At 36.6% G+C, this 25,662-nt stretch overlaps 2 protein-coding genes across 3 annotated transcripts; both read left to right on the top strand.

The window, feature by feature from the left end:
• The first annotated feature begins 12 nt into the window (after positions 1–12).
• On the top strand, positions 13–17,578 carry ganaba (glucosidase II alpha subunit a). 2 transcript variants are annotated; one of them, XM_053485600.1, is made up of 25 exons: positions 13–32; positions 1,548–1,655; positions 1,791–1,899; positions 2,100–2,227; positions 2,811–2,990; positions 3,556–3,621; positions 4,776–4,833; positions 6,403–6,481; positions 6,642–6,738; positions 6,830–7,004; positions 7,097–7,250; positions 8,510–8,745; positions 9,314–9,440; positions 9,542–9,621; positions 9,785–9,925; positions 11,090–11,186; positions 11,305–11,406; positions 11,506–11,749; positions 12,685–12,749; positions 12,841–12,917; positions 13,170–13,244; positions 13,400–13,513; positions 13,735–13,847; positions 15,882–15,982; positions 16,408–17,578. In XM_053485600.1, exons 1-25 carry the CDS (start codon positions 13–15, stop codon positions 16,515–16,517), a joined length of 2,856 nt encoding a protein of 951 aa, XP_053341575.1. In that variant the 3' UTR covers positions 16,518–17,578. The 2 variants fall into 2 exon arrangements, with proteins under 2 accessions (XP_053341575.1, XP_053341576.1); XM_053485601.1 differs by lacking the exon at positions 3,556–3,621.
• A 1,774-nt stretch (positions 17,579–19,352) lies between these two features.
• Positions 19,353–25,626, top strand: LOC128511787 (endothelial differentiation-related factor 1 homolog). The gene is made up of 5 exons (XM_053484768.1): positions 19,353–19,580; positions 21,312–21,363; positions 24,203–24,363; positions 24,582–24,675; positions 25,127–25,626. Exons 1-5 carry the CDS (start codon positions 19,503–19,505, stop codon positions 25,186–25,188), a joined length of 447 nt encoding a protein of 148 aa, XP_053340743.1. The 5' UTR covers positions 19,353–19,502; the 3' UTR covers positions 25,189–25,626.
• Positions 25,627–25,662: the final 36 nt, after the last annotated feature.

The raw sequence follows: 25,662 nt of genomic DNA, 5'->3' as shown, positions 1-25,662 counted from the left end.
AGAGCAGTAACTATGGCGCCTTCCTCTGACAGGTACAGTCATTGTCAGCTCTTTAAGAGGATTATTGTTATATTTTTTCACTAGGTTAACGTTTATACTACTGATAGAATTATATATTTTTTCTTTACTAAAATTCTACGGCATTAATTTGACCACTTTGTTTCCGGATATTGGGTTTAATAAGAGATGGAAATAATAATAATAACAATGGGTACTCAAGCGAGGTAGTCGTGTTTTGTTTTTGTTTTTTTATATATATTAAAAAAGTATTAATTCTTATATCTTAGAGTCGGTTATACTATTTTGGCCGTTTTTCACTTTTGGTTAATGTTTAACCACCATAATCATCATCAAAGGCGGTGTATATCAGGGTCACAGGAGATAGTCGTTTCTAATTGGCTGGCAGGAGTGCATTGATTTCTTTTAACCCTAACATATGAGTAGCGTTCAGGTCAAACCGGGACTTCTGACAAGTGTTCCACTAGTGATGGATACCATCAACATAGAAAGTTTTTTAAATTTTTTAATCTGTGACTGGACTGCCTAATTCACATCTGAAACGCTGGCCTTCACAGTCCCTAGTTGGACTACAGAGGTTCCTAGACGCCTGGAATAAGATTAAACAGAATAAAGTGGTACAGACGATGACCGACAACAATATATAGGGTTCAGGATTGTGCGATATGGAGTGACCTATCCATCAGCACAAACTGTTTTCCAGGCAATATAAGGAACTGAAAGATTTAGCACTCATACATATGATCATGTGATTTTAGGGTTGGTCTTGTTTGTTTCTGTGATCCAAATTAATAAGAATACGAGCATTTTGTGAGTTCAATATTTATGCAATGTCATTTCTATATTCCGATAGCAGGGTAATTTACATGTTTTAAAACTAATGCTAACTCTGATTCTACCTGACATATCTAAAAACACAAATACACCGTTTGATGTCTGAAGCCTCCTCCACTGCACTATGTCTGTTTAAGCAGTTATTTTTTTTAATTGTTCATTAATTGGTGCTGTGTTGCGGGCACGGATTTTAAGGGTTTTAATGGAAAAATGGCCTGGTTTTGCAGAACAGTGCATGACCTCATACTGCCCACTGCACCACTTGCATGTTACAGAAACTCAGCTGGGAGATTTTGCTACATCTCCTTTACAGTCCTGTCCTCACTTCAAGCCGTTTCCACGTTTTGGTCATTGAGGAAGTTCTGACCTAAAGTGAAGTACTGTGAAAACTTTCTACTTAGATGGTATCAAAGTACTAGTGAAACGTGGGGATAAGTGCATTAGTGTAGCAGGGGATTATATAGAAACCCGGTATATATAGTCCCGGTTTGACTTGAACACCTTGCATGTTTTTTATTATCTTATTTATGATGGACTTATTTAATGCGTTTAAATCACAAAGGCAGTCTTGTTGAACTTGGTTACATTAAAATGGCAATTAAACCAGTACAGTAAAGTTATTCATTGTAAACATCCCTTTATTGCAAAATAAGAAATTTAACATGATGTTGTTTGGATATTTTGTCACTGTACAGGATGGGACGAGTGCTAGTGGTGCCGCTGGTGCTGCTGGTGCTTTGTTTTAGCGTCGAGGGTGTGGATCGTGGTAACTTCAAAACGTGCGAGCAGAGCGCCTTCTGCAAGTGAGTATGAGCAGGAAATATCAGCATTGAAAACGCTTTCTGGTTTCAAATTTACACAGAAACTGATGCCTGATAGTTATCTTATAATGTTGTCTGTGTGTGTGTGTGTGTGTGTGTGTGTGTGTGTGTGTGTAGGCGTCAGAGGGAACTGAAGCCAAGTCAGTCTCCATACAGGGCTCTGCTGGATACCTTGGAGCTCAGCGACTCCAGGATCACACTGCAGCTCATTAATGATAACAACAAGGTCAGTGAACTATACATTGTCACTATTACATCTGTTAATTCATATATACTCACTTATAATTTAGTAGTAATTATCCGATCAGTGATGCTTTTCTGTTCACCATGGGTGTAAAGGGTGGGTATATCAGTATATCAGTATATCACTGAAGGCTTGCTGTAAAAGAATCTGCTATGCCGTCGTGTCTTTGTGTGTGTGTGTAGGTGCGTCTGCTGTTAGAGCTGTACAGGCTGCAGGGCAACATGACACGGGTTAAAATCAACGAGCTGAAACCTCTCAGACCTCGTTACGAGGTCCGGGACGTCCTCATCGCTGATCCTCCTACCAAACCGTGAGTCAAGTGGCATGTAGATGAAGGTTTTTAATCATGAAAAATCATTAGTCAAAATTTTTTACATATACACCGCAAAAAAGGCACACATGCTAATATTTCATTGGACTGCCTTTTGCTTTAATTGCGGTTATGCCATCCTTTTGCTAAACTTATGCAATGTCACATTTATTTCCATCCATGAGTCACATTTATTTCTCTTTACGATCTTGTATTGATGATGGGAGAGTTAGACCGCTACGTAAAGCCTTTTTCAGCACATCCCAAAGATTTTCAGTGGGCTTGAGGTCTGGACTCTGTGGTGGCCAATCCATGTGTAAAAATGATGCCTCATGCTCCCTGCTTGCCCACTCTTTCACAAATTGTGTCCGATAATTCCTAGCATCATTATCTTGGAATATGCCCAAGCTATATATCAGTGAAGAAAAAAATCCATTGATAGAAAAACCTGATCATTCAGTACATTCATTACTTCAATTAGCTAACCTCATTCTTTTATAATATGGTAAAATCGCTAACTAACAGATTACAATGAAGAGTGAATGTTTGGTTGACTTCTTCTCTATACTCTGTGTGGTTTCAGTATGACAGTTGTGTCTCAGGACGAAAACGGCGTGGTGCTTTCTCTGGGCGAAAATGAACAGCGGCTGATCGTCAGCGCCCAACCCTTCCGCCTCGACATTGTGGAAGGACCCGAGGTCCTGCTGTCCCTTAATTCCCGCGGCCTGCTGGCCTTCGAGCACCTGCGTCTACGCAAAGACACGTGAGGTTCACCGTAATCTGTCACTCTGAATAATTACAACTGGATTAATCGAAGCTTCTCGGCCTTACAGAATAAACCGGGATCATAACTGCAAGAGAGAAAAAGTTCAAAGTGTTTCTTAATTATTTAGCACCGATCTTTGTGCTGGAATTGATATGTGTTGGAAACTCAGCCCATGTGCATGCTTACTCTATTTTAAAGGACGTGACAATAATAAATCTAGGCATAAATCACATTCCTAATACAAAATTACTGGTTTGAACCTTAGTGTATAAGGTTCAGTAACAATGTTAATGTTAAAAAACTTTTAGTTTTAAGAAAGCTATTTTCATGCTTTTCTTTGAGAGTTCAGAAAGGTTTAATTTCCTCAGAAGAACACTGTCTATTACCTTTGTTCTCCTCTTGTTTACTTGACATTTTCCTGAAATGTGTACATTGTTATAAAGCCTCCTCAAACTTCTCAATTTTTCCCTTTATTTCTTTCCCTCTATTATTTTTTTCCTTTTCTCCCTTTCTCTCTCTCTTGCTCTCTCTCTCTCTCTCTTTCTCTCTCCTTTTCCTCCAGCATCTCTCAAAAAATAACAAGCACTTTCGGTAGCATGTGGGACTCAATCAAGAGCGTGTTCTCTAGGTAATGCCTTCGATGTGTTGTGTTATTATGTGTGCGTGAAAAAATGGAGTACTGTGCAAAAGTCTTCAGTCTCCCCTGGCTTCTTCATATTTTGATCCAATAGAATTTTCTTTTTGTATTTTTGTTTAATGCAGTCTTAGGGAATAGTTCTTTAGCCTTCCTGAAGGACTTTTTCAGTCCAGTCCCTGTATCTGTGCAGTTTCAGAGGAATGTTTTTTTGTTTGTTAAGCCACACAGTGACGTGTAAATCATTCAAGCATAACTTAATTCATGAACCAGTAAGAAACAGATACAGATGATGACAGATGATTAGGCTGGTGAATCTACATCATGTGATTTTATTTAAATGAATAAATGATGGAGAGAAGATTAATAAACACATGTCTCCTTAAACAGAACAAGCATTGACTACGAGTAAGTCCCTGACTTACGAACATTAAAGTTCCACAGATACAAACGGACCGCGGATCTAAAAACATTCGTAGATGGGAACAAATCGCAGAAATAGCTCACATGTATTGTAAAATGGCTGTCCTGTAAAGCTGTCCTGTTGGTGAATATCCTGTTGGAAAATTCTCAAAGAGACAGAGTTCATAGTCTAGTACAGCTCTGAGACAAAATGGCATCCATTCAAGCATGCATTAAACACCATGTAGCATGGTTTCCCCCAGACGTCTTCACCATTCTGTTTAAACAAGATTAGCTGACCCCGCTGCGCCAGCAGGATTCCCGTCACAATTTGGAGGTCTCGTGAGAGTATACTGTGAAAACAAAACACCAAACCTGTGTGTGTTTTTTTTTATGCTTTAAGTTGTATATTTGTGTCAAACGACTGACTTTGTCAGACTTATGAACGAATCCGACTTACGAACGTGCTTCCAGTACAGAACTCATTTGTAAGTCGGGGACACATTGTATATGATTATTATCCAGTATATTTGGCACATTTTACATGCCAATAAAACCAGTTTATTTTATAGCATTGGTTGCATGTGTGACAGTTATTTTAGTTAGAATATTTACATGAGAAGTACTGTAAGACTTATTTTGCACGTCTGCTTCTTTTTTTATTGGAAGAAATATTTTATTTATATGAGATCTGCTCTGTTTCATTGTGTAATTGTATTAAAGGTGTGTGAACATGTGTGTTTCAGTAAAGGAGACATAGAGGGAGCTGGAGGATCAGACAATGCTAAGAATGAAGGTGATAAGGTATGAAAATGGAATAAAAATAGAGGGTTAAAGATCAAGATCTCAATTTACATTTTTATCTGATTCTAAATTTTTTCATCTTTAGCTTATGTAGTGTTGATACTTATAGTTTGATAAAATGGTAGACAGAATTTAATAGTTTAATCTTTCTCTCCCAGTCTGCCAGTCTGTTTGCCCAATTATCTGTCTGTCTATCTGTGTCCAATGGTCAGTCTATCTTTCTATCTGTCTGTTTATCTGCCTGTTTGTGTCCAATGGTCAGTACTTATCTATCTATTTATTCATTTATCTATTTATCTTTCAATCTATCTCCTGATACAGTTGCAGTCAGAATTACCGAACCCCGACGGCAAATTAAGTTTGTTGGCAAAATGTACAAACTTTCTGCTGTTTGCAAGAAAACACAGATTATTCAAGCGCGCATTAAGAACAATTAAAATTTCTCAACTAACTTTACAAGTGGTTTCTCCTAATTTAAAAGTCCAAAGTTAATGGAACAGTAGATACACTACCTGGACATGGCGGGAAAAAAGAATTTATCAATGTCTGTAACAAGATTTTTGAGGAGACAGGTGGAGAAAAATTGTCAGGTGACTATAAAAGACCTGCAGAAAGATTAAGTTGCATTAAGCACGGAGGTTTCAGTGTCCGCGGTAAGGCACATACTAAATGCCGAAAGCTTCCGCGTCAGAACTCCAAGAAGTATACCGCCAAAGGCACAAAAAAGTAGGCTCCAATATGCTTAGATTCTAATATACCACAGATGTTTTGGGATTCTGTTCTGTGAAGCGATGAAACGAAACTTAAAGTTTTTCTGTCCTATAGGTCAGCAGTATATCATATGCTGAAAAGAATACCCTGTCCACAGTGAAGCATAGCGGTGTCTCTGTCATGCTCTGGGGCGGCTTTGCTTCCCTTTGGCCATGGAAACCTGAAACCTTGTGGAACAAAAGATGGATTCACTCAAGTATCAGGAAATCTTAAAGCTGAAGCTTAGGCATCATTAGATCTTTTAATAGGACAATGATTAAAAATCATATTTTAAATTCCAACAAGATTTGGTTGCAGAAGGAAACCTGGAAGATTCTAAAGTGGTTTTTGTGGTCTTAGTCACCAGGCTTGAACCTCATAAAACAGGGGTGTCAAACTGGATCCAAAAAATTGGTTTTGAGGAATGGGCTAAGAAGCTGGTGTCACGTTAGCACTGGGTCATAGAAGCACATAGTTGCTCGCTAAGTGTTAAAGATGCTTGTAATGATGGGGTTTAAATACTGCAGCACTCATTAAAATTTGCATTTTGAGTTGAATTTGGAGAAACCACCTGTAATGTTAGTTGTGTCGTGGTATATTATTTACATTGTTCTTGTTTGATTTGTTCATTGTGAACAGCGGGCAGTTGGGACATTTTTGCCAGTAAACTAAAATTTTTTGTCTTTGTGTCTGTCTTTCAGTTTATCCTTCTATTTGTATGTCTATGTATGTATAAATGTTTCCCTCTCTGTCAACCTGTCTGACTGTCTCTCCGCTAATCCGTCTGCCATCTGTTTCTAATCTGTTTCTTTATTTCAGGTTGAAGAGGGAGAAGAAGAAGAGAAGCCTGGCATGTGGGAGGAGACATTTAAAACCCATAGTGACTCAAAACCCAATGGTGCTCACTCTAAAACCAGCATCACTGTACACATTCAGTCATTTATTATCTTACACATTTATGTGATTACGAACAACCCAGTTAACCGAAAGTTAACTGATCCGAACACACGTTTTGTTATAAACACTAACTTCTGCCTTTTCATCCTCTGCTCCTCCAGGTCCGACATCTATTAGTCTAGACTTCTCTTTTCCAGGAGTGAAACATGTTTACGGCATTCCGGAGCACGCAGAAACTCTCAGATTGAAGAACACACAGTAAGTGTCCTGCTGATTTACAATATTTTAAACCGAAAAGAACAAAGCATGTCCGGGTTCATTAACTGTGCGCTGTTGTTTGCGCCCTCAGTGGGACTGACCCGTATCGGCTTTACAACCTGGACGTGTTCCAGTACGAGCTGCACAACCCCATGGCCCTGTACGGCTCTGTACCCGTGATCATATCCCACAATGCTCAGCGCACCATGGGTGTCTTCTGGTTAAATGCAGCCGAGACTTGGGTGGACATCACCTCCAGTACTTTGGTGAGATTCCAGGGCTGGGTGCTTACTTACAGTCAGGAAATTCACAGTGACATTTAATACTCTTTACTTTGTATGTGTGGACATGTTTGCAGACAACGTTTGGTAAGATGCTGGAGTTCGTCCAGGGTTCTAGCGAAGTTCCACAGACGGATGTTCGCTGGATCTCTGAGAGCGGCATCATCGACGTCTTCATTATGCTCGGACCAACACCCAGCGACGTTTTTACACAATACGCCTCACTAACAGGTGCACATGCAAATGAGCACAAGCACACAAATAATCGCATAAAAGTGTACGTTACATTAAGAGCTACAGTTCAGTTCAAGATTTTACACGCTCCTTAATTAAGTTTCATTTATGCAGCGCTTTTAACAATGGTTATTGTCACAAAGGCTCAAGTACAAAACTGGGGGAATTTCAGTACTGAACTATTAAGTGACTGCAGGTACAAATCATCAAAGAACAAGATCTCTAACCAGAAACCAGGCACCAGGATGAGTGAGATAGGTCTGGAGGGGAGAGGGAATTGCACATGAAGTCGTCACATTTTGTAATTACTGCGTTAAGTATGACACATGCCAAGTCCGAGAGGAAAGAAGATGTAAATGAGTTTTTTCTTTTTTTTATTTACCCTGATTAAATCCTGGTTAACCTGAAAAGTTCCAATATTAAGTAGACTCTCAGAAGAGTGTATACCTTAAGTCACTTATTACACTAAACAAGTTAGAGAGCCAAGTTTAAAATGATATGAATAAAAGAGTGTGCATTTTGATATCTAGGTCAATTAAAAACCTTTTCAGATGCTCTGTTTAATGTGCAAACTTTCAGTAAAGTATACTTTTGTCTTCAACTAGTTTAAACAGCACTATGCAAATCTAAAACATCCCCTCTGGATGTATTAATTTGCATACTTAGTAACTGTTCCTAAAATGACTTTTTGGCTATAAATGTCATTACAAGTGGTCGATTAATCTAATTGCAATCGACATGCTGTCTATTTTTATATTAATTTCAGTTTTAAGTGGAAATACACAAAATTGCAAATTCCTTGTGGCATACGAACAAGACGGACAGGTCCTGAAGATCATAGAGCAAATAAAGACCACATTTATTGGTGTGAAAACAAACTATGCATTTATAGTGAAGCATTTAATGCTGTCCTTCATTCATCCTTAGTAATTGCTTGGTCGGGATTGTGGTGGTTAAAATTTGGCAACTAGTTTGTTTATATTTAGGGAAATAGAGCCAACTTTAAATTTGTTAAAAATGTTGCGCGTTGGTACAAAAAGAAATACTTCCTTGAGCTATCTATAATAAAAAAAGAAAGGAAAAAAAACTTCTAATGCTTTTAACTTGTAAAAATCCTATTACATATGTTAACATGAGATAAGATACAGTTTATTAACAAGTACACGCAAAAGTAGACATGTGTATAACTTTGTCTTTGTATGTGCAACTTTTATAGAAACACACATTAATCTATTTTTTGCTCGTGGCTGTTTTAGGCACACAGGCCTTTCCTCCTCTTTCCACACTTGGATACCATCAGTCTCGCTGGAACTACAACGATCAGGAAGATGTAAAGGCTGTCGATCAGGGTTTTGATGAGCATGACATCCCCTACGACTTCATCTGGTTGGACATTGAGCACACGGATGGCAAGCGCTACTTCACCTGGGACCCTCAGAAGTTCCCGCAGCCCAAAGAAATGCTTCAGAAACTCATGGAAAAAAGACGCAAGGTGTTTGCTATGTGTTTTGCATCACGAAGATATATCCTTCTGCAACTGGCAGAACTAGCATTGAGCTATTAACCGAAAGTTAGTGTAGTTCCTGTAGCATGGGTGAAAGTAGTTTTAAATTCCTACAAGTACTTTGTAGCCAAACTGTGAGGAGGATAAACTATGGAGATGGTGTTTATATTTCTATTTATTCTTTTTTACAAAAGGCTACTGGGGTATATCCCAAATAGCATAAAATGTAAAGCTAATGCAGTATGTAGGGTGTACAATCTCTTGTTCTCCACACCAAGTAGTGCCCATGGTCAGGGGTTAGAGTGTTAGTAGCTTGATAGCTTTGTACCTCGTGTTAGCTGTGAACAAAATAACACATATGGTTCAGACGCAATTCGGAATTTTTTTTCTCTTTTTATTATTGTAATTAACGATTAATAAAACACTTGTAATGCAGAGTAAAACATATAGTTATGCTCTATTATTTAAACTCCTGATATGCCTCGGGTTACTCAGTCGGAACTAGCTGCTTTATATAAAATATAATAATGTGCAATATATATATTTTTTTTCTCAGATGGTAACCATTGTAGATCCTCACATTAAAGTGGACAGTGGTTACAAAATTCACAGTGAAATCGGTTCCAAGAACTTTTATGCCAAAAACAAAGACGGAGCAGACTATGAAGGCTGGTGTTGGCCAGGTTTGTTAGATCACTTACATTTGTATAGTACTGTTACATAAAATCAGTTACAGTTTTTGATGAAATACAGCACCAAACCAGGTTCTACTTTTCTCTTGAAGGAAGTGCTGGATATCCTGACTTCACCAACCCAGAGATGAGGGCCTGGTGGGCTAGCCAGTTTGCGTATGACCAGTATAAGGTAAAAAGCTCTCATTCAGTTTTTACTACTGAGGGTAGTAAAATATGAGTAGGGTCCTTTTCTAAGGACCTGGTCCTTAGAAAAATTCATTGTAATGCACGTAATTTTATGCAATTAAAAATGATTCGAAACAGAAATTTTTGTTCCTTGTTGCTCTGGCCAGGGTTCCATGGAGAACTTGTATACGTGGAACGATATGAACGAGCCATCTGTGTTTAACGGGCCAGAGGTGACTATGCACAAAGATGCACTGTTTGGCAGCTGGGAGAACAGAGATGTGCACAATCTTTATGGGTTGTATGTGGTAAGAGATAAATCACTTAACTCATCAATTCAAAAATTATGCAGAATTAAATAGTTCAGGGGCTAAGAAGAGCAGAAGGAATTATAAGAGGAGATGAGGTGCCCTCTAAGAGCTCTTTAATCTAAGAGAAGTAAAGAGAGGTTAGAGTTTTTATAGCATCTATTGCTTATAAGCACATCTTTAGTTGTGTTTAAAATGTAAACACGTGTTGAGGAAGAAAACTGAATTTATTTATTTTTATGTATGTCTGCACATATGGTGGAATTGACAAAAAAAAAAACTTAACCCTTAAACCCTGAATTTTGAAGTAACTGACTAACTTCTACTTTACTCCTTCTAGTAAAAAAAAGTCAGAATTCTGAGAATAAACTCGGATTTCTGAGGAAAAGTCAGAATTCTAGATTTCTAAGATAAAAAAATCTGAGATTAAAGTCAGATTTCTAAAAAAATAAAAAGTCAGATTTCTGAATCGAATTCTCACAGAATTCTGAGATTAAAGTCAAATTTTTTTACGGTAGTTCTAATCTTTTTCCGTACATAAGCATGATGCTGATACTGTGGCTAATTAACTGACTATTTAATGCTAATTAACTGACAAATACTGTATTAGCAACAGCAAAATAGTATGCTAGCCTGATTTTTTTTTTGTCTTTGCTATATATATTTTGTTGAATTAAAAGCTTTTTATTCCTTAGATAACTGTGCTAGTTATACTGATGCTGAAACAGAAAATTAGCCATTCATGTTAGCTGTACTAATTATTTATTTCCACTGCAATTCCTGTTCCAAAATTAAGATTTAATTGATCTTAACTGCTTAAAACCTTTATCATTCACCTTACAGCAATAAATAGATTTATATTAATGAACTGTTTAAAGTGAACACTTTGCGGTCACAGTATCTGTGAAAATAAGCTACAGAAATACATAACAGTCTGAGGTAATTATGAGGTAAATTAGCCGACGGCCATTCTACACATGACTGTCAAAATAATGTGACAAAATTATAAGTCTCACATATTAAGTACAACTATGTGGAATATTATATAACATAAGTGTGTACTAGTCCGGTTTAAACTGTGCAGAATAAAATTTAATATATATATATTTGTATACATTTTTTTAGGACCAGTTAGCTTTCCGTTGACATTCTTTAATCTTTTAGCACATGGCGACTGCTGAAGGCTTGATCCAGCGCTCTGGTGGCACAGAAAGACCGTTTGTACTTTCCAGAGCCTTTTTCGCAGGATCCCAGCGCTATGGTGAGTTTTAGTAAGCTTATTTTTTTCTAGTAAAAACAATGGTGCTAGTGGTGCTTTACTATTTACTATTTTTCTTTGTACTTTTTTTCCCCTATTCTCTGTATTTCTTATTCTTTAGGTGCGATATGGACAGGAGACAATGCAGCTGAATGGGGCCATCTGAAAATATCCATCCCCATGTGTTTAAGTCTTGGACTGGTTGGCATTTCCTTCTGTGGAGGTATAAACTAGATATATATTTGCCGTATTACACTTTATTACAGTTCTTTGTATGTTTTTTACCTGTAAATGAGAACCATTTTTTTATCACTTTTTCTAGCTGATGTTGGTGGTTTCTTTAAGCATCCGAGCGCTGAGTTGTTGGTGCGTTGGTACCAGGCTGGTGCATACCAGCCCTTTTTCCGTAGTCATGCCCACCTGGATACCCCGCGTCGTGAACCTTGGCTGTTTGGGCCAGAAAACACAGCTCTGATCAGAGAAGCGATACGGCAGAGATATGCCCTACTGCCCTACTGGTACCAGCTCTTCTACAATGCCTATCGCACCGGACAGCCAGTCATGAGGTGGATCTTGCTGTTAGACATGGAGATTTTTTTGTTGTTGTTGTTTTTTGGAAATATTGATTCCATCTGTATAAAAACATAAACACACAAGCATGGCATACATTGACAATTAATTTTATTAAGGTAAAAATATACTATATACTATAATAATACTTTTAACTTTATTACAATGTTGAACAAATGTGTTATTTCTACTTCAACTTATTTCTGCACAATGGTTTGTAGCGTTGCAAGCAGCAATATTGCCACCTGCTGACTTATACGTACTGTACATGCGTGATTTGCCTTCCCTCCTTGAAACACTCAGCCATGTAGGAGGTGTTTGAAATGAGAAGCGGAGATGTCAGTGAAAGAGCACTTTTACAGTTCACAGACCGAGAGACAGAGACTCTTACTATGACGTCAAGTCTATAGTGAGCTAATACAAGCTCAGTACTTAAGTATCAACAGTACTGAGCTAATACATACTCAGTTCTTTTGATACTTAAGCAAGTTTGAAGGTGAATACTTTTGTACTTTTTCTTATGTAGAAAGGGGAAACGATGACTTTTACTTAAGTAATATTTCACCTGGGATTTGTCTACTTTTAATCATTGGCAAGCTATAATGAGATAGCTCGAGACATTGAGGTACAGTATTTATAAATGTTCATTGTTGGTACAGTAGTATACTAGTTTTAAGTAGCCATGGTTGCTGTGGTGAGATTGGAACACATCCTTTACATGGTAATCTATTCAAAATACTGCTTTTTCTCTTATTTTAATCTACACCATCTTTTCTATACATTTTCATTCAGATATTCTTGTACATTAAAACAGGTGGCTGTCACTACTACAGACATCTTATCTGAGATTCTCTATGATATGATGCATTCTAGCTTTTATACCTTACTCTTTTCTTTTTGTTTCTGTTTGGCCCGCTTCGATCACACCCAGGCCTTTGTGGGTGGAATTTCCTGAGGAACCAGCCACATTCGCCATTGATAATGAGTATTTAATTGGTGAGTATAAATAAACTGCACCAGATTTATATTAAAGGATAGAATTTCTCAGTCATTTCTTAATAAACATCTTACTTGTCGTGTTTAACAGGTAAACATCTGCTTGTCCATCCTGTTACTGATGAGGGTGCAAAGAGTATCACAGCCCACCTGCCTGGAAAAGGAGAGGTGCAGACTAGCTTCAAATTAACCTTATCTGTTTATACCCAAGTCTCAAACTTGCTTCACCTTTTATTCCTACACATTTTCTGCTTGTACTAGGATACTTAGCACTGTTTGATGATACCCTTCTACACGTGGATGATGTACTAGTTTATAATCTCACTCTTCAGTGTCACCAGGAACATAATAGTTATAAAGATTATGCAAAAAAATTTTGATTATAGTAAAATAAACCATATTGCTTGGTTTATTTTGCAGGTTTGGTATGATGTTCACACATTCCAAAAACACAAGGGGACTCAGAATCTCCACATTCCAGTCACCATGAGCTCAGTAAGTTCAGTATCAAGTTGTCCTTCTTAAGTTACACTACATATTACTGATGTTAATGTCAGAACATAATACTACATCCAGTAACACCTCATTACCGCATAAAACACGCATAAGATACGCATAAAATGCTCACGCTCCTTTCACTTTTTTTATAGATTCCAGTATTTCAACGTGGTGGCTCTATCATCAGCAGGAAGGACCGCATCAGGAGATCCTCCTCCTGTATGGAGAACGACCCCTACACTCTCTACGTGGCACTGAGTGCTCAGGTACACTCGTCACAGAGGACGCTCGAGCTTTGGTTCAGTTTTGTTTAAGGCAAAATGCTTCAATATTGTTCTTACATCACCCAAGTCTTAATAAGCCTGCTTAAATGTAATTACATTTAATTAAAATGAATGACTTGTACAGCACAGATGCAACCCAAAATGGCATTAAAAACCTTGATTACCTATGATTATCACTGTATGTCTTGTGTTTTTTTTCCTAGGGCACCGCTGAAGGAGAGCTCTACATTGATGATTTCCACACCTTCAACTTTGAAAAAGAAAAGCAGTTTATCCACAGGCGACTGTACTTCTCTAATAATGTGCTTACATCAAGGTGTGTGTGATTATATTTTTCCACCTATATATATATAAAAAAAACATCCCTGACTATAGATCCCTGACTATATAGGTTATTAAAGAGTGAAATATATTGTCTTGCATTCTGATATACTACACAGTGCTTCATGGCTTCTTCCGCTATATAATTTGCAGCAAAGAGATCAGTCCTGTGTAGTCTTAATGAATGTATTAATTCATGCCAACTGTTCCTTGCATTATAAGCTGATCTTAGCTGGTTACATCATTTGTAGTTATGACTCTCTCGTCCATTACATACTGTTCTTCAGGAGGCAACAAAAAATGATGACATTATCCCATCACTACTGTATATTGTAGTTTCAGTCAGTATTTCTATTACTTGGTTTTTTTTTTTTCATTTTATTTTACTTCTACTTTACTACTTTACCTTTAGTTTTTTTTATTGTTTTATAGTTCTTTTATTGTAGACTAATTCAAATCAAATAAAAATTTTATTTGTCACATACACAGTCATACACAGTACGATATGCAGTGAAATGATTATACGACCGATCGTAACCTTAAAGTAAAAGTATAGATAAGATAAATTATGGAATAAAATAAGAAATAGAATATAGAGAAACTTAGCTATAGAAAAACATAACTATTGAGAATAGAATGAAAATATAATATATATATATATATATATATATATATATATATATATATATATATATATATATAAACTTAGCTATACAATGTAGTAAATATTGAAATATAGACAACTATAGAAAAAAATCTTAGCTGTAAACTTTTGTCCTTCAGTTATAAGCTGTTCTTTGGTCATTTAATTGTTGATGCTTTTATGTTCTTTCCAATATAAGCCTCATTAATTTCTTTGTTGAAGTTAGAGTTTGTAGTTTGTAGTTCTTTATGTTTCTTGTAGTTTTTTGTTTCGATTGTTTTGGGGTTTCCATTCTTTATTTGTTTCATCCCTAATGGGCAGTTTGTCCTTAATACATTTCGACCCAAACGAGACCATTTACTTTTTCTCATATTGTAGTTTCACCTTTTCTTTAAGGACTTTTCGGTTCCCTATGTGCTGCTCACATTGTTGTCGTTTGAACTATTCCAACTTTTGTGAGCTCTACACACGTTTTTTTTTCTTTTTATTCCAAGTTATTCCCTTTATACATGTTGGCTGATCATGTTGTCATTTGAACTATTTCCTCTCGTATGGACTGATCATGTTGTGGCGTTTGTAAATCAAATTCAAATTTTATTTGTCACATACACAGTCATACACAGTACGATATGCAGTGAAATGCTTAGGCAACTGCTGATGACCTAAAGTAAATATGAGAATTAAAATATAGGGTGAATAAAACTAGAAAAGAATAAAATAAAATATAAAAACTAAAGTAAAATTAACTAAAACTAAAATAAATAAATAACTGTATGACAAAAATACACAATATAGAAAATATTTGAAGAATGTATAATGAAATATAAAACAATAAGAGCAGCTGAACGGGCAGGTATATTTATGTAATTTTTCTATGGAATGGTAGTTGTAATGGTAATGTAATGTCCACTGTTTGTGCAATAAACAGTAGTAGTGTTTTTATTTATAAGCTTTTCTTATTGGTATATTTTGAACTATTCCACCCCTCATAAGCTATTCTTTATTCTTCTCTTTTTTTTTTCTTTTTTTTTTCATTCTAAGTTTTTCTGTGTGTCATGTACACTATTCCCACCTGTATGGGCTGTTTAGATTGTTATTGTTTAAACCATTATGTAATATATGGACTATTCATGTTCTTGTAGTTTCAACTTTTCTATCCTGTCCCTTATAGGCTGTTCACAATACTGTAGTCAAACTATTTCAGTCCTTTAACATTTTCATTCGAGGTGTTCCATCCTTTACTGGAAATTGGCTTTATGATACTTAAATTGGTCCATACCTTATAGGCTGTTCATGTTGCTGTAGTTTGAACTTCTAGGCTGTTTTAATCGTTGTAGTTTTTTTTATTCTTTGTTTCTTTCATTGATTTATTTGTTTGTTCCTCAGTAATCTGGCTCCAGATTCAAAGTTCACCACAGCAGCATGGATAGAGAAGATCATAATAATTGGAGCCACTCGCCCATCTTCTGTCTCCACGAAGGCTAAAGGTCAGTGTGTGTGTGTTTTTTTTTTTCTCTTCATTTGTTTCACTCTCTTTAGCTTGTTTGCGCTGTATTCTGATCCTTGTCACAAGAGCTCTGTCAAAATGTGCTTTAGCAAATGTGGTCACATATTTTCCATTGTACATCTGAAGCATGAAGCAGAACACTTTTCATGGATTTATTCTCAACATTAAAGTACTGCTTTGAGAAATTTTATGGGTACTTTAGTGGTTGAGAGATGATGATGATGATGATGATAATAATAATATGATGGGTTTCCAAAGGCCCCAGCTGTTTATGATTTTGTGATCAAGTAGTCACAACCCTGACTTTGCATTTATCTGTCCTGTTTCAAAACATGCACTGATTGCTTTACTAATGAAAAAAAAAAAGTGGTAATGTTATCTGCATTATTGTCCATGATTTTCTAGATGGTGCCGCATCTGCTGTGGAGTTTGATTTTGATTCTACAGCGTCAGTGGTAACATTGCATAAACCTGACCTCAATGCAGGGACCGACTGGACTGTGACACTGCAGTAGCATGCACACACACATACAGTACACACACACACACCCACACACACAGTATTCTAGAATTTAAGAGACAAAATTCTCCACACACAATCATCTTACCAGAGGAAGCAACATTTGGGGGAGGGGGGAGAGATTTAATTCTTTCACACATGCACTGGGAAATATTTGGGACACTTTTAAGATGAGAAGGAAAACAAAAATCGGACAATAGAGAAAACTGATGAAAAATCTGTTTAATCTTTTTTGATTGGGTCACCATATATGACCACTAAATTAAAAACTTTCTCGTCACGTTTGAATTAAGGAGACACAGAGATTCTTTAGATGATGTTGGTAATGAAATTTAAATTTCTTTCCAATTATTTTTTCCCCCTCACTGGATGGAATATGATTTATGATAGCAGGAATGTGGAAACTTTTGCACTGACAATAAGTATTTACCAGTTTTCCACCCACAGAGCGAGGAATGTTTTTCAGATCTCTTTGCTAGACTTTTTAAATCTACACTGTGAATTGGCCTGAAAAGAGAATAAATAGTAATAATAATTTAAACTACGCCATACAGTATTTTACTATATTTACCATTATGTACCTGATTTACCTGACTGTAATTTGTGAAATATGTCTTTCCTAAACAACCACCATGATAACCTGAAATTAAACAAATGCAAACACTTGTTTACACCGATTAATAAGTTTTATATACAACATTTTTTATATTAATTGGCTTCTGATTTGTGTTTAAATGCTCTCACTGTTTTATTTGAACATTCATAACTAAAAAAAAATGGCTGTTTAAACCACAAAGTATCAATGGATGGGTTAATAATGTATTTAAACTGTATTAATTAAAAGAAGTTGACTTTAGCCCTAATCAAAGTCAAAATTCATTCCAAAGCCTTTAATTAAAAAAAAAAAAAAAACTGTATTAGATTGTTGGGTTTTAATACACCTTGCAATACTGATGAACGTTTAGGTAATGTTCTTTTGCTTAGGATAATATAGGCCACATGTAAAATGTTTTATGTCATAAAGAGATGGATGGATGAAATAAAGATGATGTTAGAGATCTCTCGTTCTGTCTTGCTGTCTTTCTCCAAGAAAACCAGCATTGTTTGAGGTCATGCAGATGTAAAATCTGTTTATTTATTTGTATGTGAGAAAAGCAAATGTATTGCAGAAATTTTCCACTGTATAGATTTTCTGGTAAAACACAAAATTCATGGTTTCATGAATTATGGTAAGTCGAAGCTAAAGCCTGAAGCTAACCCAGACCATCAAACTACCACCACCATGTTCGACTGTTGGTGTGATTTTCTTTAGATCGCTGTGTTCATTTTACACCAGATAAAATGGGACACGCATATCTTCCAAAAATTTAAACTTTTGTCAACTTTTTTACAGCACTGTGTGTATATACAGTATGTTTATTCACCAATTAACAGCACCTCTGTAAAGCCTTCAAAACAGCTCTAATTTGAGGTGCTGTTTGTTTGTTAATTGGTGATTTCTGAGGGTTTTTTTTTTTCTTCAAAATTGAATTATACAATTAACTCACCACAGTTAAATAGAAGATATACAGTATAACAAAAACTTAACAAAATATTGGGGGGGGGGGGGGTATTAAACTAACTACTAGCAGAAAAAACATCACAGTGTTCCACTGATTAAATCAGAATGTCGAGACAATCGCAGAGAAGATTTGTGTGTGTTTTTTTTTTATTAGATTTAAAGATTTTAAAAGGTTTTGAGAAAAGGTGATTTTAGGAAGTGATTTAGAAAATTTACATTTATAAACGTAGTACTTGGCCATTAAAAGATAGAAGTTGACAAAGTATTCAAATGATTTGTTACTATGGTGGAATTGTAAATTGTAAGATTCATGAATAGAAATTTTAAAAATAATTTCCTAATTGCTGCCAAAAAGCTTGAACCACTTCACAAGTAAAAAAATTTAAATAAAGAAGAGGAGGAATACATTGTTCTTTAATCTTTCTTAGAAATAAGATATTTGTATGAAAGTGTCGTCATACTGGGTTGTTGTTATTTATTGTTAAAAAAAAAAAAAAAACTTTATTGACTTTGGCTTTCCACAACCAAGGCTATCGATTAAATCTTGTAATCAAGATTAAGTATAAACAATTAATTTCAACATTAAATTATAACATGATACTGATTGTAAAAACAATATAAGAAGACGTTAAATGAAGTAAAAAAAATATACAGATATATAAATATATAAAAGCGTACATATTCAGGTATTCATCATATCATTATACAAATTTGCCACTTTTTTGTTTTAATATTGTAATTAGGAAGTTAAAATCGCAAATAAAATGATGTTATTCGGGGGATTTTAAAGAAAATTTATTAATATAATATTTCCCCCAAAAAATAAATACATTTCCTATATATTCCATGTTATGTTTACAGTGAGAAAAATAACAAAATATATCGCACATAGCTAAATTAATATCTACATTAGACCTTGATTAAAAGAATTTTGATAAGTCAGACCCCAATTTTTTTAACAAATGGGCATTCAAAAAAAAGATGATCAATAGATTTAAAAATTCCAAACAAATTTTCCCCTCGGAGTAATTTTAGTTCATAAATAAAATTATCAACCAAAAAAAAAAAAGGCGCCTTTTTTACAATCACTTCAAACGATAAATGACATTTCATGAAGTAAACAAGACGATTTGGAATAGCTTTAACAATCTTAAGAAATTCCTTATGCGTTCGTGCTACTGGGGTCGCGCACAGAATGCTGATTGGTCGCGTCATGTGCGACGTCATCTGTCACGTCACTCCGAGGGAACCGACCCAGGGCATCGAACGGAGCGAGGTTTTATTTGGAACCCCGCCCATTCTGCTCGGTACAAACTGCGGAGCATCAGAGTCACGCGTAACAATACCACTGCTAAGTGGCTGTCTGCTTCTGTAATATCGAAATTTATTCTCTCTGTGAGCGACCTCCATTTGAAAATTATGGCGGAGAGCGACTGGGACACGGTGACTGTGTTGAGGAAGAAAGGGCCGTCTTCAGCGCAGGCCAAATCCAAACAGGTTAGCGGAGCGGAGCCATGTTTATAGTTAACGCGTGTTAGCTTAGAGAGAGAGAGAACCAGAGCGTGCTGCTCCTCGCGACGCTTTAGCACGCGCTCGACGTGAACGTGCACTCGTCTCGCGCTTCGACGTGACCGAATTTACGCTAAAGAAATTCTAGTAGTTCTGATTGTGCGCGCGTGTGAGTGAGAGAGAATTTAATTGTAGTTTAATGAACTATAACGGACAGTGACGTCATTTGTTTAAAAGTTCAGAGAATGTAACAAACGGACCTAATTGTAAAAAAATTAAAATACAGGATGTATCGAGATTTACAATAAAGCTGGAACAAAATAAAAGTTTACTTTAACCTCTTGTTACTTAGTGCTGAGAAAAGCAATACATTTTAACTCAATGATAAACACTTTAAATATGTGTGATTTCTCAGAAAAGTGCCTTTTAAAAACAAAGCAAATATCATGCACCACATGTTTACTTTACCTTATGGATCAATACCTAGGAATTTATAAGTGAACTTATACAATTTTCTTTAAAATAAGGAAAAGCCATGTAACTGGTGAGGATGATTGACTGAACCACAAGGAGCTCTGTTACAGCACCTGAGCTGTTGTTTTCACCATAAAAAGAGCTCCAACGTCAGTTAAAATGCCTTTTTCTTTTCCCATCTCAGTCAGTGGCACTGATCTGGAATGATCTGCTCTGAATCAGCTGAAAGCTTGTCAGGATCTCATGTTAATAAATATAACACGGCTCTGCAAACATACGATACAGTATAATGTGTTTGTTGTGATTCGTAGCTATCGGCCACTCATCCCCCAGTGCAGATGAGTTTCAGTAATCACGTAGACCAGACATCACTAAATGGCGGACCGTGGTCCGGATCTGGCCGCAGTGACCGTTCTATCCGGACCCTGATGATTTTCTTATAAATGAAATGAATTCATGTAATACTCTTAAGTTTTATCCCCCTGGAGTTAGCCGATCAAAGCGATTGTTTACAGTGTAGAGACAGAAAGTGTGGAAAAAACAGAAGCGGAACTTGCATGTTTTACTTGGAAAAAAAGGAAAGTAGACTATGAAAACTGAACCCATAAAGATGAACGGACAGACCAATATACAAAATGTTTATTCTTCCTGCAGGAAGTTTAAAAACCGATTTGTTTCATGTTCTGAAACCGTGACGCTAATAAAACGTAGTAATATGAAGCATCACTACGAAATAAAACACTAAAAAGATTCACTAAGGTTTGATTAAAGATTGTTGTCTTTATTCCATATAGATACAAGAAAATATACAAGGCCATCAAATTGTCCACATGCTTCATGTAGTTACTGAAAACTGTTAATAAATATTATTGGAATGCTATGAAAATTTTTTATTGCTTTTTTTTTTTATAGAATACATAAAGTAACTGCATATACTCTATAGAGATTTAAATCCTAACACAAACATAAGTTTTAATTCAGGACCTCTAATGTAGGCTCTGGACTGTAGACTGTGGTCATGTGACCAACATGCCTTTTTGTGTTCTGTATATTGTAACTCTATGGGTTGTACAGATCCAAACAGTGCTGTTGTACTAGATAATTAATAGACTGATAATTAGGTCTTTTTTTTTTTAACCGCAATGCATTATTCTTACTTTTAAGAAGTTTAAGCTGCAGCTAGATTGTTGTGCTTTCTGAGCCTTTTACTGGGTTAACAGCACTAATGGAGTATTACATATTCAGGCTATTGCGGCTGCCCAGAGACGTGGAGAGGAGGTGGAGACTACCAAGAAATGTAAGTGTGTCTTGACTAAAAATATGTCGTTATCCTGATGGATGACAAAGAATATGCTGGCTCTGTTAAAGGGATAGTTTGGATTTTTTTAAAGTCTTAGTCATTATAAATTTTCCTGCTCTGCACACTGACCGTGAAGTTTGTCACCCGGGACGCGAGTACAATGTAAGTGATTAAAGCCAAATTCCACAATCCTTCGTTCTATACGAACAAAACAAGGTTTAGCTGAGACTCATGAAGCGTCTACAGCCCCACTGAGCTAAATTTTTCATTTGTTTTCTTTCCCTGGAAAAGCTGTATGACTAGTTCTGGTTAACGATACACCTACTTCTGCGCAAAGAACAACATTAAAATCAAAACACTAGTGCTGTTGGAAAAACTCAAGTAAAGTTACAGAGACTTTTATGTGTATATTTGTCTTTGACTTTGTGACCTCTCTGTGTTGTGGCCGTTCCAAGCCATGAGTGATTGTTGTCAAAGTACACAGTCTTTGAATCTATGGTCTTACGATACAACACTACTTTTGTCGACTTCCTGTAAAACTGTTGAATAAAGAAATGACGCAGTAGTTTATTATACAGGGTGGGCCATTTATATGGATACACCTTAATAAAATGGGAATGGTTGGTGATATTAACTTCCTGTTTGTGGCACATTAGTATATGTGAGGGGGGAAAACTTTTCAAGATGGGTGGTGACCATGGTGACCATTTTGGATCCAACTTTTGTTTTTTTTCAATAGGAAGAGGGTCATGTGACACATCAAACTTATTGGGAATTTCACAAGAAAAACAACGGTGTGCTTGGTTTTTTTATTGTAACTTTATTCTTTCATTAGTTATTTACAAGTTTCTCTTTGTTTACAGCCATAGACATTTCGCAGAGGTTAACACGTGAGGAGCGGATAGAAATTCTGTTGATGTCTGGTGAATCCAGTAACCGGGTCATTGCAGCAGATTTCAATGCAAGACACCCTACGAGACCACCCATCTCCCATGCTACAGTTAGCAAACTGCTTGCTAAGTTTCGTGAAACTGGTTCAGTGTTGGATTTGCCCAAATGTGGACGCATGAAAACTCACTAATGAAGAAACATCAGTGGCTGTCCTAGCTTTATTCAGCAAGAACCCACAGCGTAGCACTAACCGCATGTCACTGGAGAGTGGCATTAGTCGAACATCCCTTCGGCGGATATTAGCTACTCACAAATGGCACCCTTACAAACTCCAGCTACTGCAGCATCTTAACGAGGATGACCCAGATCGGCGCACTGAATTTGCAGAATGGGCAAAACAAAAATTGGAACAGGACCCTCAGTTTATTCAGAAGATTTTGTTCAGTGATAAGGCAAACTTTTATGTGAATGGTGAAGTTAACAAACAAAACCACCGCTATTGGTCTGACACCAACCCACATTGGATAGATCCCTCCTACTGAAGACTATTGAAACAAAAAAATTGATGGTATGGTGTGGTATATGGGGTACAAAGATAGTGGGGCCGTTTTTCATCAATGGAAACCTAAAGGCAACTGGATATGCGAAATTGCTACATGATGATGTGTTTCCCTCTTTATGCACTGAAACTGGCATGTTCCCTGAGTTTTTCCAGCAAGATGGTGCCACCATCACATTATGGGTGTCAGGTCCGAGCATTCCTAGATGAACAGTTTCCTGGAAAGTGGATTGGTCGTCGTGGGCCAGTTGAATGGCCCCCAAGGTCTCCCGATCTGACCCTCTTAGACTTTTATCTTTGGGGTCATCTGAAGGCAATTGTCTATCCTGTGAAGATACGAGATGTGCATACTGGAAGCCTGTGCTAGCATTTCTCCTGCGGTGTTGCTCTCAGGGTGTGAAGAGTGGGAGAAGAGGGTTGCATTGACAATCCAACACAAGTGGTCAGAAACTTGTAAATAACTAATGAAAGAATAAAGTTACGTTAAAACCAAGCACACCGTTGTTGTTCTTGTGAAATTCCTAATAAGTTTGATGTGTCACGTGACCCTCTTCCTATTGAAAAAAAAAAAAAAAAAAGTTGGATCCAAAATGGCCACCATGGTCACCACCCATCTTGAAAAGTTTCCCCCCTCACATATACTAATGTGTCATAAACAGGAAGTTAATATCACCAACCATTCCCATTTTATTAAGGTGTATCCATATAAATGGCCCACCCTGTAAAATTTAATTATGGCTAATCAGTTTTGTTTGAAATTATTATTTTTTTTTTTTAAGTGACTGCAAACGCTTGTTTTTTTTAAACCTTTAGACACAATAACTTGACCCTAAAATAAAATAATTATAGTAATAAACACTGTACTTTGACGCCTCTAAAATGTGACAGTTGTTTTTTAATATATGCTTTCCATTACACCAACAAATATAATAACAAATGTAATGGTAGGTAAGTTAGAAGAGCAAACATGAACAGCAGTGCTAGATTGTGTGTGAATCATAAATGGTATCATAGAAAGAGAAACGTCTCACTTTATTTTCCTGGTTTTTGTTTGTTTGTTTAGCTTGATTTCTTCATCAAGAGCAACAAAAAAATTCAAAGCAAAACAAACACATGTGAGACATTTCCTCTTCTATGATATTATTTATGTGATACACACACACAATGTATCGCATAAATGCAAAATTAAAAATAAATTGTATTTTGGGATTAAGCCTAATCCTTATAAAACATGGTTCTTGTATGAAGATTAGGCTTAATCCCAAAATAATCACTATTAATATGAAAACTTTTTCATCGGTTCAAGATCAATTTAAATACATGTTTTAAAAAAAAAGGTTTGTTGGTTAAGATCTCTTATAAAGCCTGTATTTTTTTTAAACTCAGGGGCAGCAGGACAGAATAAACAGCATCTGGTGACTAAGAACACGGCTAAACTGGACCGCGAGACAGAAGAATTACACCATGACCGAGTGCCACTGGAGGTGGGAAAGGTCATCCAGAAAGGCCGCCAAGATAAAGGAATGACTCAGAAAGACCTGGCTACTGTACGTAATCATTAGTTACATCCTGTATATGAAGATAGAAGGTTTTTTTTTTTTTTTTTTTTTGCATGTTTTTGAATATTTGATTCGTGGACCTGATTCGTGCATGGAACAAATGTCTAAGGAGTAAAACAGGCTGAGCTGATAAAGGAAATGAAACTAAAATGATGTCTGTTGTTCAGTTGCATTTAAGGAGATACTTTTCTGTTTCTGCTCAACAGAAGATCAATGAGAAGCCGCAGATCATCGCTGATTATGAATGTGGAAAAGCGATCCCCAGCAACCAGATTATGGGCAAGATCGAGAGAACACTTGGTAAGGACCCAGATGTGTGTAGAAAGCTGCTTGTTAAAATGCAAAGAACAAGTTTTCTTGAAAATCTCCTCGCATGAAGTACACTCACCGGCCACTTCATTAGGCACACCTTGCTAGTACTGGGTCGAATCCACTTTTGCCCTCAGAGCTGCCTTAATTCTCTCCGTTCAGAGATGCTCTTTGGTGCACCTTGGTTGTAATGAGGTATTATCAGTAATAATACGAGATAATACATCAGATGCCACGTTGTTTCAACATCTCTGTTTTATTGCTTTTTTTCCCTCCACATTAATTCGTACTCTGTGTTTATTTAATAGATTCTTGCACTTGAGTGTGTTTTAAGTGCCGTACAACTTTTTCGTATTATTATTACTCAGCACACGGTGCCTTAGGACTGACAAATAATTTAAAAGCACCTTCAGTTAATAAGCAAATCTTTTCTTTTTTATAGGATTGAAGTTGCGTGGGAAAGATATTGGACAGCCCTTGGAGCCTAAAACCAAGAAGAAATGAGGACAAAGCCTCGAAATCAGCCCCTCCCTAACCCCCCCTCCCTCCCGCCTCATTCTTCATACCCCTGCACCACACTAAAAATAGTTGCGTCTTTCATGCAAGCTTAGATATTCAGAGTGCCGCGTCTACAACGGCCGATTTGCAATATTAAACAAGTACACTGCCACCTAGTATGTTTCCAAGAGACTATAATAGTGTGAGAGACATAATTCAGCTTTAACTGCCTAGATCTTTAATCCTTCTGACCACCCTGTGCTCTTCCTCATCCCCCACCCTCCCCCTCCCATGGGCTGATCTCACTGACGTCCTGCTGTTGGGCTCGGTGCTTCACTGCATGCACAAGCTGCATTACAATACCAACACCTTTACAATAACAAAGGACAACTATGTTGCAAGACTTAATAAATCCTAAGTGCTGTGATAATTTTGATAAATGAATGCTTTGGCATGAAACCCTTTTCTTTTTTTCCCTTT

Source organism: Clarias gariepinus, chromosome 24 (genome assembly GCF_024256425.1).
Source record: "Clarias gariepinus isolate MV-2021 ecotype Netherlands chromosome 24, CGAR_prim_01v2, whole genome shotgun sequence".
NCBI lineage: Eukaryota > Metazoa > Chordata > Actinopteri > Siluriformes > Clariidae > Clarias > Clarias gariepinus.
Note: the sequence above shows the minus strand (reverse complement) of the source record. Positions and strands in the feature narration are given on the sequence as shown.

Coding starts and splice junctions, on each gene's coding strand:
- ganaba (XM_053485600.1), top strand. CDS start 13: ATGGCGCCTTCCTCTGACAG. Junction 9,622..9,784: donor TTGCGTATGACCAGTATAAG/GTAAAAAGCTCT, acceptor TGCTCTGGCCAG/GGTTCCATGGAGAACTTGTA. Junction 11,187..11,304: donor CGCAGGATCCCAGCGCTATG/GTGAGTTTTAGT, acceptor CTTATTCTTTAG/GTGCGATATGGACAGGAGAC.
- LOC128511787 (XM_053484768.1), top strand. CDS start 19,503: ATGGCGGAGAGCGACTGGGACACGGTGACTGTGTTGAGGAAGAAAGGG. Junction 21,364..24,202: donor GGTGGAGACTACCAAGAAAT/GTAAGTGTGTCT, acceptor TTTTAAACTCAG/GGGCAGCAGGACAGAATAAA. Junction 24,676..25,126: donor CAAGATCGAGAGAACACTTG/GTAAGGACCCAG, acceptor TCTTTTTTATAG/GATTGAAGTTGCGTGGGAAA.